The sequence below is a fragment of the Sparus aurata genome, chromosome 24 (genome assembly GCF_900880675.1).
Source record: "Sparus aurata chromosome 24, fSpaAur1.1, whole genome shotgun sequence".
Lineage (NCBI taxonomy): Eukaryota > Metazoa > Chordata > Actinopteri > Spariformes > Sparidae > Sparus > Sparus aurata.
Genome location: NC_044210.1, coordinates 14,327,914 through 14,346,528, shown reverse-complemented (window position 1 = coordinate 14,346,528; position 18,615 = coordinate 14,327,914). Strand labels below are relative to the sequence as shown.

Below are 18,615 nucleotides of genomic sequence, written 5' to 3'. Positions count from 1 at the left end.
AAATAAGTCTGACTACCACTTAATGAGCATTGTAATCCAAGGAGTGAACACAAACACTGTTGGACACTCCAGAAATGACTCTATCATTGTAGGTGCCACTCTCTGCATCTCACCCTAACAAACTGACATCACAAACTTTCCTGTTCTCACGAACCTAGAGATTAACTGAGAAACAGGTATTTAGTGAATTCAGTGTCATAACTATAGTGTTTATCTGGGTTTTCCTTTTCTTTGTGTAACTTCTGATCTTGATGTTCTGTTCATGATTCTTGCTGAGCCAAGATGGAGACTAAGCCGATGCCCAGCTGGTTACTGAACTGCCCAGATGTTACCAATATTAATGAACTGACAGATGAACTCCTTAAAACTCTGGATTATACAAGTAGATTTGTGCTCTCATCACATGTGAAGCAACATCCTGAGACCTAAGGGGGGATTTGTGGATTTCAAAAATGTGACTGACCAGGTCGTCAAACCTCAGAGAACTTCTCCTCACAGCAGCGATGCAAGATCCTGCTAGTATTCCAGATCAGTCAGCGGCAGAGCTGCGACGCAGAGCTGACAAGCTAACTACACAATCCAAAGAACAAGTTAGCACCAAGCTGCTATCCCTGCAAAGGAAAGGACGGCCAGTTTCCTCCACCTGCTGTTTTTCATCATACTGCTGCTTTATCTTCACTGTTTCACTTCAGTTTCAGCACAAATGATCAATAAATGAAAAATATCATATATATGACAACATGAAGTTGCTTTAAGGCCTGTACTGCTTTCACACACCAACATCAGCTGGGAAACTGCCTGGTCTTTGAGCCAAGATGGCTGCCTGTGTGAGCAGGCAGAGAGAAGCTGTGGTTTGTCCTGGCGCTTTGAATGATGACACTGTGATAAGAAGGTGAGTTCAGTCTGATCTGAGGTCTGCTGTGTTTCACAACAGTCAGGACTGTTATTGATGTGGAGGGGAAGGCATCACAGGGTTGAGCACAGTGTTGCCAGATCGGATTGACAGTTTCCAGCCCAATCAGATCTTAGAACCTGCCCAATCCACTAAAAACCAGCCCAAATCACGAAGTTGCCAGACACCCTTGTGGGGGGGGGGGGGGGGGGGGGGGGGGGGGGGGGGTAGAGAGAGAGAGAGAGAGAGAGAGAGATGCTCCTCGCCGTTAGCTGGGGATTGGTGCTTTTCTGTTCTATTGAACTTGCTCCTCCGGCGCTCCTGATGGGCTCCCACAGTTCAGAGTGCTGTTTTCACAATATTAAAAAACCCGCCAAATGTGGACAAAAGCAGCCCAAATTCTATTCACCTGCCCAATGTATTTTTTTCCCGCCTGGCGTCAACAAAAGTAGCCCAATTGGGTGGAAAACCGCCCAATCTGGCAACACTGGTTGAGCACCCAGCAGGCATCAGGGCGTGTACACAGAGTGTGAGAGCTCACCTGGGCTCCTCCTCCTGTGATGAAGCACACCTGAGAGACCGTCAGCAGCTGAGGACGGACTGTGTTTGCACTCACCTGCTGCTTTCAGTCCTTTAAAGGTAAGATATGATTTAATTTACAATAACATTCAGCTAACACGCTAACATTCAGCTAACCAGCTAACATTCAGCTAACCAGCTAACATTCTGAGCAGAGTGAAGAACAACAGTGTTGACGTCCTGTCAAAGACGTCTCTGTGTGTCCGTCCTGTCTCCTAACAGCACTCTGTAGCTCAGAGGTGACAGTCTGACAGCCTGTAGCTTCAGCTGGAGATGTAAAAGCAGCCAGTTCACTACTGAGTCTAATAAGCCAACAACATAAACTCACTAAATGTCAAGAAAGGAAATATTTTCACTCCTATTTTCTTAAACAGAAAAATCCAACTGTCTGAACTCAAGTTTCTCTGTCTGACTGAACTGAGATCAGTTTAATCTGCTTGTTAACTCGTCGTCAAACTCACTTCATTCAAACTGGACCTGAACCGAATCACAGTCACAAACACTAACATGTAACTTTACTGTGTGTTTGACGAGGAGCTCGTGTGGATCAGCAGCACAGCTTCATGTGTTGTTAGCTGATGAACACTGTTTACATATAAAGCACTGAGACTTTATAAGACTGGATGCAAAATGACAGATGAGCTGTTTGGACATGTTGTTAATGTGGTTTAAAGGGTCAAGTGAAGGTAAATCTGCACTGTGACACACAGATGGTGGACTAATTAATTAAAGTTTAATTTTACAGACAGCAGCCAGTCAAATTGTGAAATTAAACAGGATTTATGAACCTTTTTACATGTTTTCTACAAATCAAACATTAACTGTCCGACCTGTTTCATTTTCTCTTCAGAGGAGCTGAGCAGCACTGACACCATTTTGAATGTCTGTTCCCTCGACCGTCACTGTGAAAACAACTGAAGTCAGAAGTGAAGTCGTGCCAACAAACCAAGGTAACAAGTTTAGTCTTGTATTGTCTCTTGATTTGATTCATTCTGCTGACTGTTGACTCATTCAGGTGCTCTTTAAATGTAAAACAAGTCGTTGGAGTGCTGTCCCAGACCAGTTTGGTGCCGTGGGCAAGATTTTAGCTGCACCCTTTTGCATCGCAGTCAATTTCACAATCAATTTTCATGCACTCACACAGAAACTGCACGTTTGTACTCAAGATTTTATTTCTTTTAAGTCAAAAATATCACACCAAATAAAAACTGAAGAACGAAACAGGTGATGAATTAAAAATACAATATAAATGAGGTATTGAACAAACATGCTAAAGAATATTCTATTAACATACCAAAATAAAAACATGCTGTGTTGAGGGAGCTCCTGATGCTGTGTCGCTGGGCTGGTGGTGAAATATTTTAAAAGTGCATCTGAAGAGAGAAGAGAAGTATATGTGAGCACTGCATGCTACATTTTGATAAAGAAACAGATGCTTGATGTGTGCTATACATGAGACTAATATAGACTTATAATGAAAATATGATGAGATTCATTCAACTTTATAGTCATTGCAATGAAATTCAGTCTAACCAAAGTGCAAAACGCAGTAAAGTGCATTGAATAGATCAGAGATGATCACTGCACTGATACAATCATTGGACCAGAGCAGGATTGATGCACATTAGTTTGTCCAGTTAGACTCCAGCTCACTCTGCCTGTCTGCTGTCATGTGATTCTGACGCGTCTCCATTTGGACCTAAAGTTCTGAGGATGTGACGGCTGTCAGTCTGATCAACAGAAACCAGCAGCGTCTGTCGGTGTCTGCAGAAGAAGTGACACATCCTGTTTGAGCTCATCTGGACTTGAACGGGTCAGAACCCTGACAGGTAACAGGACACACCTTTGATGAAGAAACTCTGCTGTCATGGAGCTACATTTCCTACTTGATGGCAGCAGTGATTCAATCTTTCCACACTGATTCTTCCTGTTTGTACATCTGTATTTAATTAATTAATTCACTAACTCTTTTATGATCTGTGACTGTTTGGTCAGACTGAGTCTCTTCATGATTACTGTGATTTAATCTGTTTTTTTGTGTGTGTGTTTTGACTCGACTGTCACTGTGAAACAACCAAAGTTAAAACTGAACTGGTGCCAACAAACCAACCGACCTGTTTGTTCAGATGAAGATTTGTTAACTTGTCGTCAGTTGTGAAACGCAGGAAAAACAGTTTTCAATCTCTGCTCTGAGGCAGCATGTAAACTGTAATGTAACTAAAGTTATCAGACAGATGTAGTTGAGTAAAAAGTAAAATATTTGCCTCCAAAATGTGGAAGAATAAAGTTGCAGTGCAGAACAGACGGATCAGGAGCTGCAGTGTACGGCTTAGCAGGATAGACTGACAAGAGAGAAACTGCAGGCTGGAACATGAACTAATGTTTACTGCTCACTGTCACGGTGCTTCTGCAACTTGAATAGTCAGAATGCAGCGTTGTTATTGGATCACTGTGGGAGTGTAGCCGGTGAAATGAGGGTAGAAGTGGAGTTAGTTGGTCAATGTTTGAACACAGAGTGGTTGTCAACGTCTGTCCCACCAGTGCAGACTGGAGAGGACAGAGGCTTGTTCCTCCTGAAGTACACCACCATCTCATTTGTCTTTGCCACAAATTTACAGATGACCCGACTCAGTGCAGCATTAAAAGTCTGCAGTGTAGGTGGTGAAGAAGAAGGGAGACAGCACAGTTCTCTGGGGGCACAGATGTTGCTGATCAGACGGTCAGACACAGTTCTTTAATCTCACATATTGCGGTGTCAGATAGTCATAGACTCATCTGACGAGGAGAGAGAACATGACATGGACGGAGGTGTTGGGTCTATCTAGGAAGGAGTAGGCTTCCTGCATGGGTAGATTATTGTATCACTGACCCCAGAATGGGGCTGATATGTGAACCGTATCCTGTGACAGAACAGACGGATCAGGAGCGTCCGGCTTAGCAGGATAGACTGATGAGAGAAAAGCTGTGGGCTGGTCAGTGTATGAGCACAGAGTGGTTGTCACTGTGTAGCTCCACTTACTGATGACTGAAGGCAGCTTTTCCTGCCTGAATCAGCCTGTGGAGGAGGCCGAGACGAGCCGCCGCTCTCCCGCTGTGTGACGCACTAAACGCGGCTGGAGAGCAGCTGTTGGTGTCGGTGAATAATCTGTGGTTGTATTTACAGTCCAGGACTGATGAGGAGGCAGTACGAGGACATCCAGGAGTCTGAAGGTTTATTTAATTAATACAAATATAACTTCATCACTGAGCAACAGTCAGCAGGAACACGTCGGCTCTCAGTGTTAGTACTTAAAGTAGGCCCGTTACGTTACTTAAGTATTTCTGCTCCTGATTACTTCTCAGAGGAATTAATTTATCTAATAAATCTAATTTTTACTTTGCAGATAAATGTTTTAAATAAACAACAGATGACCAGATTGACTCTTTTAGATTAAAAGATATCAGAGAAACGTGTGTTGACTCCACCACAGCGTCATGACGTCATCTAGTGGACTGATCCAAGTCCAGCAGCTGATGTTCTGACAGGAGACATGACGTCAGAGAGAGACGTCATAGCCTCTACAGACAAAACCCACCTGAACACACCTGAGACTTTCATATTTTATAATAACACAACAGGTTATTAGAACAATTTCTGCCTCTTGGTTAAATCAACTTGTCAGTATTTGTTTTTAATCAGTTATTTAACACTCCAAGCTCCACAGAAAGTCTCCACAGTCATGTACAGAATGAAAGTGACTGTTTTTATACCCTTTAAAATGTGATAATGTTTACGTAGAAATTACATAAACAAAATTCACTTACTATGTGACAAAAGTCTTTTATTTTGAAATGAAAGTCACACCGATGACATCACTCTCCTTCCTGCAGATCTGTGAAGACAGGTCCTGGATCAGTCCACTGTCTCTTTTCTGTCAGAAGACATTTTCACATTTGTCTCCAGATTTCACGTCACTGCTGTGAGCGACTTTATTAGTAGAGAACAGTAAAAAACAGAATGCAAACTGATTTAAATACATGATTTAGTTTTGGTTTGATGTCCTGTAGCAGCCATTTAGTGAAATATGTATTAATAGAGTCGGTGAGTTCTGGAATAATGTGCTCTGAGTTTAAATGTTATAAGAGGACTTTGAGACATTTTGTCCTTCAAGACTGTTTCTGACCCAAAGGCTGATTTCAGTTGATGTGCAGATGAATGATTTGTGTGTGAGATGAGCAGCATGAATCAGTGTGAGGACAGAGAGGAGGGAGGCCCTCCCTCTAAAACCACTGGATCTGGACCTGGACCTGGACCTGGACCTGAGCCCAGCTGTGTGTCCTTCAAGAGTGACCGGTCAAATGATCGTTTTGTTGATTTTAAAGGACAACCACCTCCTGCTGTAAAGAGGTGAGCTGTTGATAACATTAATATGTGACTGATTCATGTTTTAATTGTGGAGAAAGATGTTTGTTGAAACCTGATGTTTATTTTCAGCTTCGTTCTTCTTCACTTGAATTTATATTCTCACTTTAGAAAGCTGCTCAATAGAACCAGTCTTCAACTCTTCTTTTCACTTTATTGAATTAGTTTGGTCCAATATTCTCTGAAGGTTTATTCCTGATGTTTTCACCTATTTTATGGACAGAAGCTTCTGTGTCTGAAGACTAGAAAGTGAATTAACATCTCTGGTGGTCTTCTTCTCTGTCCAACAGGAGACCAGCCTCTACTGGACCTGGACCTGAACCTGAACCTGGACCTGAGCCCAGCTGTGTGTCCTTCAAGAGTGACCGGTCAAAGGATCATTCCATTGATTTTAAAGGACAACAACCTCCTGCTGTAAAGAGGTGAGCTGTTATTTATTCAGAGAAATGTGTTTAAACTTGTTTTTTTCAGCATCGTTCTTCTTTAGTACTTTTATATTCTCACATGTGAAAGCTGCCCAGTAGAACCAGTCTTCATCTCTTCAGTCCAGTTTAACATTTGTCTGATGATTTAACCTCTTCATCATGTTTGACTTCATATAGTGTTTGTTTGTGAAACGTGCAGTAAAACAGTTTGTAGTTGTTATTCTCACTTTGATTCAGCTGATCTGAGCTCAGTCTCAGTCTTTGACAGTATGTGTTAGCAGCTGACTCCTCCTGTCTTTTCTTAAAGTTTCCTCAACTGTTAAATCAGCTGCTGTTGTTGATCTGAAGTTCACAGACTTTCCATTCAAACACCTGTTTGCAGCGAGTGTCCATGTTTCTCTGATCAGATCCACTGGGATGTTTTTAGATTTGAAGACATGAATAATGACCTTCGGCTTGCAGAGGAACACACCATGAAGCCAGTGTTTTCCCCTCACTGTTCTCTGGTGTGTTAGTTTTGCTCCAGCCTCCAGACTGTCCAGTTCCATCCCCACCACAGAGCTGGCCTTCCTGTCCAGTTTATTCAGTTTGTTTGTACCACAGCTGCTGATGACACCTCCCCACCCACCACAACACAGATGACACTAATCCACAGACTGGTAGAACATCCGTAGCAGCCTAGTGCAAACATTGAAGGACCTGAGCCTCCTCAGAAAGAACAGCCTGCTCTGTCCTTTCCTGTTGAAGGTTTCAGTGTTGTCTGACCAGTTCAGCTTGTTACTCAGTTGCACCCCAACGAAACATGGAGGTGTCAAGCATCTCCACCCCCTCCTCATTTATTACAACAGGGATTTGAGGCTTCTTCCACATGACCTTCAGCTTGTGTTTGTCTCTGAGTGGACAGACACAATGTTACTGATTCTTCATGATTCCTCCACAGAGTCGACCAGGAGAGCTCAGAGGTTCCCAGAGGTCCGTCTGTCCAGCAGCATCAGACACACCTGGACTCCATATTTATGGTCTGTACATGAACAACAACTACTTTTACATCCAGTCTGTCCACAATAATCTCCATGCTGCACTTTACAGACCAGTGGTGAATCTGTCCAACATGGATCTGATGTTAAATGTTGTCATTCACATAATGTTCTGTTTCAGCTGCTGGAGGAGAACATTGTGACTTTTGTGAAGAACGAGCTGAAGAAGGTCCAGAAGGTTCTGAGTTCAGATTACCCAGAATGCTTAGAGAGTCAAAGTAAGGGTGAGGATGTGTTGGACAGTGAGGATGAAGAGCAGAGGAGGAGCAGCAGAGAGGCATTTCTGAAGATCACACTTCACTTCCTGAGGAGAATGAAGCAGGAGGAGCTGGCTGACCGTCTGCAGAGCAGTAAGAGGATTTCTCTGAAGATTTAACATGATGGATCAATGAGACAGTTTATAATGTCTCAACAAATGGAGGAAAAAACATGGAAAGCATGTCTATATGTGCAACTTCAGGGGAAGGAAATTGTCATATTTTCTTTATAAATAACTTGATCTTTTTTTGTTATGTCTTCATTTAGAACATCTTGCAGTTTGTCAGTGTAAACTTAAATCTAAGCTTCAGAAGAAGTTCCAGTGTGTGTTTGAGGGGATCTCTAAAGCAGGAAACCCAACCCTTCTGAATCAGATCTACACAGAGCTCTACATCACAGAGGGAGGGACTGCAGAGGTCAATGATGAACATGAGGTCAGACAGATTGAAACAGCATCCAGGAAACCAGACAGACCAGAAACAACAATCAGACAAGAAGACATCTTTAAAGCCTCACCTGGAGGAGATGAACCAATCAGAACAGTGATGACAAAGGGAGTGGCTGGCATCGGGAAAACAGTCTTAACACAGAAGTTCACTCTGGACTGGGCTGAAGACAAAGCCAACCAGGACATACAGTTCACATTTCCATTCACTTTCAGAGAGCTGAATGTGCTGAAAGAGAAAAAGTTCAGCTTGGTGGAACTTGTTCATCACTTCTTCACTGAAACCAAAGAAATCTGCAGCTTTGAAGAGTTCCAGGTTGTGTTCATCTTTGACGGTCTGGATGAGTGTCGACTTCCTCTGGACTTCCACAACACTGAGATCCTGACTGATGTTAGAGAGTCAACCTCAGTGGATGTGCTGCTGACAAACCTCATCAGGGGGAAACTGCTTCCCTCTGCTCGCCTCTGGATAACCACACGACCTGCAGCAGCCAATCAGATCCCTCCTGGGTGTGTTGACATGGTGACAGAGGTCAGAGGGTTCACTGACCCACAGAAGGAGGAGTACTTCAGGAAGAGATTCAGAGATGAGGAGCAGGCCAGCAGAATCATCTCCCACATCAAGACATCAAGAAGCCTCCATATCATGTGCCACATCCCAGTCTTCTGCTGGATTACTGCTACAGTTCTGGAGGATGTGTTGAAGACCAGAGAGGGAGCAGAGCTGCCCAAGACCCTGACTGAGATGTACATCCACTTCCTGGTGGTTCAGGCCAAAGTGAAGAAGGTCAAGTTTGATGGAGGAGCTGAGACAGATCCACACTGGACTCCAGAGTGCAGGAAGATGATTGAGTCTCTGGGAAAACTTGCTTTTGATCAGCTGCAGAAAGGAAACCTGATCTTCTATGAATCAGACCTGAAAGATTGTAGCATTGATATCAGAGCAGCCTCAGTGTACTCAGGAGTGTTCACACAGATCTTTAAAGAGGAGAGAGGACTGTACCAGGACAAGGTGTTCTGCTTCATCCATCTGAGTGTTCAGGAGTTTCTGGCTGCTCTTCATGTCCATCTGACGTTCATCAACACTGGAGTCAGTCTGCTGACAGAAGAAAAGCAGTCAACATCCTGGTGGTCTAAACTATTCAAAGACAAACCAACACATCCCATCAACTCCCAGAAGTCTGTAGCAAGAAAAAACTTAGTTGCATTGACACAGTACCTCCAGAGTGCTGTGGACGAGGCCTTACAGAGTCCAAATGGACATCTGGACTTGTTCCTTCGCTTCCTCCTCGGTCTTTCACTGAAGACCAATCAGAATCTCCTCCGAGGTCTGCAAACACAGACAGGAAGTATCTCACAGACCAACCAGAACATAGTGGAGTATATAAAGAACAAGATCAGTGAGAATCTGTCTCCAGAGGGAAGCATCAATCTGTTCCACTGTCTGAATGAACTGAACGATCGTTCTCTAGTGGAGGAGATCCAACAGTCCCTGAGATCAGGACGTCTCTCCACAGATAAAGTGTCTCCTGCTCAGTGGTCAGCTCTGGTCTTCATCTTACTGTCATCAGAAGAAGATCTGGACGTGTTTGACCTGAAGAAATACTCTGCTTCAGAGGAGGCTCTTCTGAGGCTGCTGCCAGTGGTCAAAGCCTCCAACAAAGCTCTGTAAGTGTGGGGAAGTTTTTTCATAATGCAGTAAATGTGCTGTTATTGACCCAAATAGAAATAATTTTCTTCATTATTCTTTGTCAAGACAGAGTGTCTCTAACCTCTCAGAAAGAAACCATGCTACTTATTGTTTCATGTCTGTTTAATCCAGATTTAGTTTTGTTGATTCTTCATATCTCTGACATATTAGAGTAAAACAGAAAGCAAGTTTACATGTGCTACAATGATATTATGGAAACTGTATCACCTAATGTCTTGTTTACTGTTCACGCTCCAGGCTGAGTGGCTGTAACCTCTCAAAGAGAAGCTGTGAAGCTCTGTCCTCAGTTCTCAGCTCCCAGTCCTCTAGTCTGAGAGAGCTGGACCTGAGTAACAACAACCTGCAGGATTCTGGAGTGAAGCTACTTTCTGCTGAACTGAAGAGCCCACACTGTGTCCTTGAAACTCTCAGGTCAGGATTCATTATTTTATGTCATTAGTTCATGTAACTTTACAATTGGAGCAGGTCTTGATCATACTCCTAATATAATTCAATTCAATTTAAGAGACCCAACATTTTCCTCACAAGCAAGCAATTGTTACAGTGGCATGAAAAAACTGACTTTTAACAGGCATAAATCTCAAGCACAACCGGACTAAGTAGTGAGACGCCATCTGTCTCAACTGGTTGAGTTGAAAGAGAGAGATCATTCCCACTGCCTCTTCAAGGTACGAATCTTGCATCGATATTCAACCTCACTGTAGGTGTGAAAGTTACAAAGGTGGAATGGAGGAACAGTTTCATTCCACCTCTGATCCTCCTACTGAGGTAGTAACAGAGCCACAACAGAGGTGAGACGACATCTGTGTTGACAGAAGTGTGATATTCTGATAGTGTTCACAGTCTGACAACTTAACAGATCGTTCACTTATCAAAGTAACAACAAAAAAAAAACAATGACACTCCTAATCTATGATATATATATTAAAATATATGCTTTCATCAGGATGAAGTGTAAATTACTTTTCTTGCCATCATCAGGTCATCATTTTAATCTGTACAATATGTTGATTTATGGCCAAATATTAGCAAAACTAATGGCATTTCCATCGGCTTCAGTTATACTCAATGTTTAGTGCTGATTATTAAAAACTGAGATAATTAATATAATAAATGTTAAACCCTTAAACACAGATGTGCACTGAATTATCAGGACCGTCAGCTGATCTGCGATGTGTGTTGTTTTATGTGTCTGCAGGCTGTCAGGCTGTCTGATCACAGAGAAAGGCTGTACTTCTCTGGCCTCAGCTCTGGACTCCAACCCCTCCCATCTGAGAGAGCTGGACCTGAGCTACAATCATCCAGGAGACTCAGGAGTGAAGCAGCTTTCTGCTCGACTGAAGGATCCAGGCTGCAGACTGGACACTCTCAGGTATGTAGAGTCCTGCTGCAGCCACAGACAGTCAGTAGCTCCATTCACACTGCACACTGCCAATTCTCCGCCTCTGTGTGAATTTCTCGGAGGTGGCGAGAGGTGAAATTTCGCTCCGGCGCTGATCCGCCTATGGAGGTAGTATCAGGGGCGCATTTATTGACGAACTGAATCAGTGTGAATGAATAAGCCAGCTGTGCATATCGAGGGCGTGTCGGTCTGACAGTCTGATAACAACACAGGTCCTTCACTCAACTCAGTAAAGAGAAATGTCCCACAAACCAAAGTTACAGGACCAAACAAAAGCTGAGCAAAGAAATACAGCAGATCCACGTGACTTCAATGAATTTTCCCCCAGAAAACAGCCTTCGTCCCCGTTAGTGAGTCAGACAGCATCGAGTTTACTGATGGAAATTATTTACTTATGTAATTGAGATCCTGACCCACCAAACATCCTTGAAAGTGACAAAGTTACGTTTTTCACTCTATATCACTACACATCATAACAGCATCCATATGATTATAAACTATTCGTAGGTTTAGATTGACAGAATGAAAACGGGGAAACACCTTGAAAACACACAGACGTCATCATCATGATGTGTAGGTCACGCCTCTATAGGAGCCGCAGTGTCGGCTTTCTGTGTGAATTACACGTCAGTTTGTAATCAAGGCGGAGCTGCTTCACTCTGTGTGAGCGACCAACAGCAGAGAATTGGTGAACCGCTGCTGTGTTTGGGTAGTTATCATTATAACAGCCTGCAGGGGCAGGAAAGTTTCAGTGTTTTGCACCACCAGCTAAATCAAATGACAGAAGAAGACATTCAGTGATCAATCATCTGCTCCATTGATTAACATGATATGTGACCTGTGCAGAGCTGCAGCTCTCTACAGTAGTTGGTGGACTTCTGGTTTAATGCTGTTATAATTTACTTCAGCCTGGCTCGTAGCTGCTGACTCAGTTTCACTCTCAGCTGTTCTGGAGTCTGTTAAAGTGCAGCTGGTGGAAATCCAATGTTTCCTGATTTTGCTGCTTCAAAATAAAAGCTTTCAAATAACTACATAATGCAGGACCTTCATTTTGAAAGATTTATAGGAAGTGTTGAATGCAGGAAGATGGCGTGACAACGTTGCATGAATGGACTTTTAATTTCTCTTCTGCAGCAGCAAACAACACATGGTTTCAGTCACTAACTGAGTCTATCCACACACTTTATGTCCGACTACAGTAATAACAGCAGCACTTTACTGTGACTGCAGCAACGTGCTCGTAGCTCTGTCACATACCGGAGAGACTCACTCCCTACCAACACAACACAGAGTAGTGTTTGTTGTCACAAGTTATAGAGCTGCAACTAACAACTATTTTCATAACCCATTAATTGCATAAAATCACAAAAGCAGATGTTTTGTGTTTTTTTTACATGTCCAGCATTTTATTAAAAGAATAAAACATTGCTCTTACATTTTCCTCTTTAGTCTTGTTCAGTTCACTTTCAAACAACTTACAAATTGTAAAAGCAACATAAATGTATTAGAGGTGATGAAATGTCTCCATTATAAGATGCATCACGATGCAGAGACAGAGCATCATCAAGAGTCTGCAGCTCATGTTGATTGTTCGGCCCCAGTGTTGTATCTTAAAGCTGCCATGTGAAAACTAGATTATTGCAGACAAACGTGAAAGACGCTGCAGATGGATACAGGTTTGATTGAAGAGATGCAGCTTTTATTTTGTAGACTGCTGTAGTCTGATTATTGGAAGGACTTTCAGAATAAAAGATCATTGAGGATTAAGGCCCGACCGATAAAGGATTTTTAAGGCCGATACCGATACAAATATTTGGTGATTTAAAAATCAGATATTCCAATATATCGGCCAATATATATATATATTTATATTTTTAAAAATTTATTCAGAAACGTGTCACAAAACATAAACAGATTCCTGTAACATTAGTTATTTGTAGTTACTTATGAGTCCTCACTGAAATAATATGATAATGCAGTTTAAAAATAAACTTGTTTGTTTTATTTTCACAACAGAACAGAGGAACATCAAAATATATTATAGGGTTTGTGGCGTTCTAAACATGAGTGTTGCCGATAGGGACGTTGTAGAGTAGGGTGCACACACTGTTTTAACTTGCGAGGTACTTTCAAAATGACCAGGTCGAAATGATCTACCTACATAAAAAATACTAAACATCTCTTTATTTATACATACACTGAGTATACTTTATATAACACAATGCATAACTGATATTGAGAGAGTAATGTAACCCTTGGTGCTGCACATAAAAATTGACAGCAGTAATGCACATAGGTGACAAACAGCCGTCAATACTGCACAGTTTACACACCAGGAGCTGCTGACACAACACAGCTGCAGTTATTAATGTAACTATATATATATATATATAGCCATCAGGTTTCTTTGCACAGTAAAACAAAGCAGCAGAAACACAGCAAGAACAAAAAGCAGACTGTGCAGCTGAGATTCAGAAAAGCCCTCCAAGCTTCAAACAGGAATCGGACCTCAAAAGTTCTGACGTCCAAATACAAAAGTCCTGTAATATAGAAACATAAGCACAAGTTGACATTGGATCAAACAGCAAGCGTAAGGTCGCCCACAGGAAACAGCAACAACATCCAATAAAATAAAGATGAAGTGATAAATCCAACAGGAGGTTTGTGTGTGTTCTCAGATGTTGTGGTCCTCTTTCACACACACCAACATCCTGTGGCTCACTCTCAGTGTGTGAGGAGAGTGGCAGAGGTGAAGAGGTTCAGGGAGAACAGGGAGAAGCAGCCTGATGGACAGATTGTGTTTCTGTGTATGAGAGTCATGTCATGTCCATGTTTGCATGCTGAAAGAGGATGTGCTGCTCTGACCCCCCTCCTCCTTTCAGGGTGGAGCCTGCTGGAGTCCAATGGTTGACACCAGGTCCGTGGAGATGTGAGTGTCTTTTTACTTTCATTCATGAAAACACTGTGACATCACTCATTCACATCTGTGATGTCATCATCACACTGATGATACATTAATAACAGCAGCTGTGTTGTGTCTGTTTCTCTCCATCAGATTCCTGTGAGCTCACAGTCGACACAAACACAGTCAGCAGAAAGATCACACTGTCTGACAACAACAGGAAGATGACATGTGTGGAGGAGGATCAGTCATATCCTGATCATCCAGAGAGGTTTGAGTCCTTGTTTCCTCAGCTGCTGTGTAGAACTGGTCTGACTGGTCGCTGTTACTGGGAGGTCGAGTGGAGAGGAATAGTTTCAATGTCAGTGAGTTACAGAAGAATCAGAAGGAAAGGAGGCAGTGAAGACTGTTTGTTTGGGCTGAATGATCAGTCCTGGAGTCTAAGGTGCTATGATGATGGTCGTTACTATGTCTGGCACAATAATAGAAGAACAGACATCTCCTCCTCCTCCTCCTCCTCCTCCTCCTCCTCCTCCTCCTCCTCCTCCTCCTCCTCTGGTAGAGTAGCAGTGTATGTGGACTGTCCTGCTGGCACTCTGTCCTTCTACAGAGTCTCCTCTGACTCACTGATCCGCCTCCACACCTTCAACACCACATTCACTGAACCTCTTTATCCTGGATTTGGGTTCTTCAGGTCCAGTCCTGGTTCAGTGTGTCTGTGTGGTGTTTAGTGTGCAGAGTCTCCTCCTGTCACAGAAACATTGTCAGTGCTGAACAGTTGAGTCTGTACAGGATCACAGTCACATCAATCTTTCAGCTTCTTGTAATAAATTCATCAGTCAACTTTGTACAAAATGATTCAAACTGATTGAAAAGATTCTTCATTTACATTTTAAACTTCTTCCATTAAATTGTGTAAATTGCGTTGACTTGTACTTTCTGTCATGTGTTGTTTTGAATTCCGGCTCTTGTTCCAATAAAATCCAGAACTATTAATGAAATGTAAGAAACAGAAAACATTGACTCGTCTGCAGCTTTAATTGTAAAGAATCATTGTGAACAAAGTTGTGAATGGACAGTAAAATATGATCAAATGTACTCGACACTCCACCTGAAACACTCTGACTTGTTTCATGTGTTTCTAATGATGAAACCAAAAGTTGGTTGGTTAACACATGTAATTATGTCTGTAGTGACGTGATAAACTGCACAACATCTGTTCATTTCTGTGTGATTATTATATGAGAAGAAAACACATTTTAATGACAATCATTGTGTTTCTCTCAGTGTTTTGTGGCTGTTGAAGTCCGGCTGAATTTTGAGGACGTTTGTTGGAATTTTATCTCGTCCGTGAAACTAAACAGCTGTGAGAAAAGTCTTTCTCTGTCTGACCCGGTGGCTCCACTTGTTACAGACCAGTTTTAAAGTCCAACAGCAGGCGACTGACCGAAGAGCCGGAGACCAAATAGTCCATGTAAGAAACAGAAAACATTGACTCGTCTGTAGCTTTAATTGTAAAGAATCATTGTGAACAAAGTTGTGAATGGACAGTAAAATATGATCAAATGTACTCGACACTCCACCTGAAACACTCTGACTTGAACATGAGTTGTTCAAAAACGTTCTTTTTCATAAACTCTGTGTACACAAACAATGTTCTCAATGCTCGTGTTCATGTGTAGAGACCCTGGTGATACTACGAGCAAAGTTTCATGTTGTGTCGAGCCTTCTTAGTGTTTTAAAAATAGAGATTTTAATGCTATTGCTAATTTGCCTCAAGCACTCTCACTTTGAATGGTTTTGACTCGAAAACGAAAATATGATTAATCTTGAAAGTGCCTCTTTTGTCGTAATTATGCTTTTACATGAAGGTTTGACTCATATACATCCACAAAAAAAAAGCCTATGTTGAATTTGACGAGAGTTTTACTTTAATAAAAGACTTCCTGCTGATTTAAAAGATGTCAGTGATTGTGCCGCCTCAGAACACCACTGAACATTTCCCTCATTTGATTCCAGGACGACAAACAGTGAAATGTGTGCAGTGAAATGTAACAGACTGAGATATATACAGATTGAACAGTGTGATATGAGCTCACTGGATACACAACAGCTGTGGTTTCTTTTCACCAGCAGAGGGTGGCAACGTCCTCCAACTCCAGCAGAATAATGCTGAATAAAGAGCCAGAGAAAACACATATTACTGGTTATTTATGCAATACAAAAGGTACAACAGTAACAGACACACATTCAATCAGGTAGTACCTCTAAATTAGTGAGATAGGAAATAAAGGCCATTTGCCATTTGTGGAAAAATTTGACTGTTCATCCTCTCAACGTGTATTTAATTTTCTCAAGTTTTGAAAAACACATGATGTCTTTGAGCCACCGGGAGATAGAAGGATATTTATCAGACTTCCAATGCAACAATAAGCAACGTCTTGCTAGTAAGGATGTGAAAGCTATAATGTCCTTTTGTGTAGAGTTAAGTGCAAGTGAGGGTCAGGAATCCAAATATAGCAATCAGAGGACAAGGTTGGAGATTTACCCCAAGAACAGTGGACATGATTGTAAAATAACCCGCCCAGAAACCTTTCAGACCAGGACAAAGAAAAAACATGTGGCTAAGGTGACAAGGAGAGCCATCTTCCACTTCCAGATACAGTTTAAACAGTCTAGACTTAGAGAAATGCTCCCTGTACAAGACCTTCAATTGGATAAGTCCAAGACGAGCACAAGAGGAGGTAGATCGTATCCTCTCTATGGCCTGTTCCCAGGACTCTTCCTGTATTTGCATTCCTAGTTCCTCTTCCCATGTACACTTAAGTTTAGCATTTGAGTGATTGCTAAAAGCCAAGATAATATCATACATCTTTGAGATGATTCCTCTGTGATGAGGAGCAAATGATAGCGTGGTTTCCCATCGCTGCTCTGGAGGTAAAGAGGGGAAATTAGAGAAACACTTAGTGACAAAATTGTGTGTCTGAAAATAGTGAAACAGATGAGTAACAGGGAGGCTGTAGTGAGATGACAAATTGGCAAAACTATCAAAGACACAATCTACATACAGATGTTTGAATTGTGTCATACCACACTGAAAATGTAGAGTCCGAAAGTGATGGAGGAAATAAATGGTTGTTATTTAAAGGACCCAAGGAAGATGCAGCTACAAATTTAAACTGCCGTCTAAATTGATACCAGATCTTGAGTGTGTTAAGAACCACTTGATTATCAGTATATAGAGGGTTTTGTAGGTACAGAGGAATAAAGTAGAGCAGGTATAGAAGATCCCCTACAGGATGATAGTTCCAATTTACACCAAGAGGATTCAGGAGATTTGAACCAGTAGCAAAGTTTATAGATGTGAGCAGCCCAATAGTAAGTTAGAAAATGAGGTAATGCAAGTCCTCCACTAAGTCTGCATCTCTGCAGTAAAGTTTAACGAACCCTTGGTGATTTCCCACCACAAATAAAAGAACAAATGATCTTATCCAGTGAGTCAAAGAAATATTTTGTCAGAAAAAGAGGAACTGACTGGAATAAAAATAGAAATGTTGGTAAAATATTCATTTTAACAACATTGATCTTGCCAGTTAATGAAAGGGGGAGGTTACCCCATCTTTGAATATCAGATGTAATCTTTGAGATAAGGGGAGTGAAATTAGCAGATGCAAGGCTCGATAAAGAACGAGTCACGTTAATACCTCAGTATTTAAACCCTGATGGACTAAATTGAAAAGGTGAATCTGACTGTTGAAGATGACGTGCTGCAGTATTAATGGGAAAACACTCACTTTTCCCCAAATTTAATTTATAACCTGAAAAGGTGCCGAAGTTCTCCAGAATACCTAAAAGAAATAGTTAAAGCTGAGGCTTCACACAAATATATGATTTTTACTACAATAAACTTTATTTATACAGCAGCTTTAAACACAGAGTTTACAAAGTGCTCTGACAATCAAGCAGAATCAAGAACATTACAGAATAAACACTGAACAGAAAAAGGTAATGCAAATAAAGAGATGAATAAAAGAATGAGATCAATAAAGGACGATAAGACGACGACGTCACATCACAGAAATGAAGAGCAGATTAAAAGATTCAGAGCAGTGTTGGGACCAGCAGATGAAGTCGTTCATTGTGGATTTCAAAATGGACTCTAATACACACATAAAGGAGTTGTTAAGGCTTTGGGTCAGAACGTCTTTCCCCACCACAGTCGTTGAGCCGATGTGATTCTGGTTCCTCTGGTTCACACTCCTCCCTTGATGGAAGGTTAACTCCCTCTCCACTCAGACCATGTGAACACTTCCTGACTGACCTCCTTAGTCCTTGGGAATGAAGTCAGCTCCTCAACCTCCATCCAGACACAGAGATAAGTTACATGACTTCCATCTTTCTGAAACACACAGTGAGGTCACAGGTAGTTTTTCCCCAGAAGATATTCTAGCCACTGTTCCCAGTCTCTGATGCATGACACCTTCATCAGTGCCCATCCCTCTGAAAGGGAGACCAGATCAGTCCAGGAGTGCTCCGCCTCCTCTCTGCACCTCCATGACAGT

At 41.9% G+C, this 18,615-nt stretch overlaps 1 protein-coding gene and 1 long non-coding RNA gene across 2 annotated transcripts; both read left to right on the top strand.

The window, feature by feature from the left end:
- Window positions 1-1,475: 1,475 nt before the first annotated feature.
- Window positions 1,476-3,423, top strand: LOC115576928 (uncharacterized). The gene is made up of 3 exons (XR_003982969.1): window positions 1,476-1,531; window positions 2,322-2,421; window positions 3,177-3,423. It is a non-coding gene; the product is annotated as an uncharacterized LOC115576928 (long non-coding RNA).
- Window positions 3,424-7,895: 4,472 nt separating this feature from the next.
- Window positions 7,896-10,071, top strand: LOC115576927 (protein NLRC3-like; the record flags this gene model as incomplete). The annotated part of the gene is made up of 3 exons (XM_030409576.1): window positions 7,896-9,128; window positions 9,216-9,706; window positions 9,987-10,071. Coding segments are annotated over 3 exons (1,809 nt in total), but the record flags the coding sequence as incomplete, so codon positions are not given.
- Window positions 10,072-18,615: the final 8,544 nt, after the last annotated feature.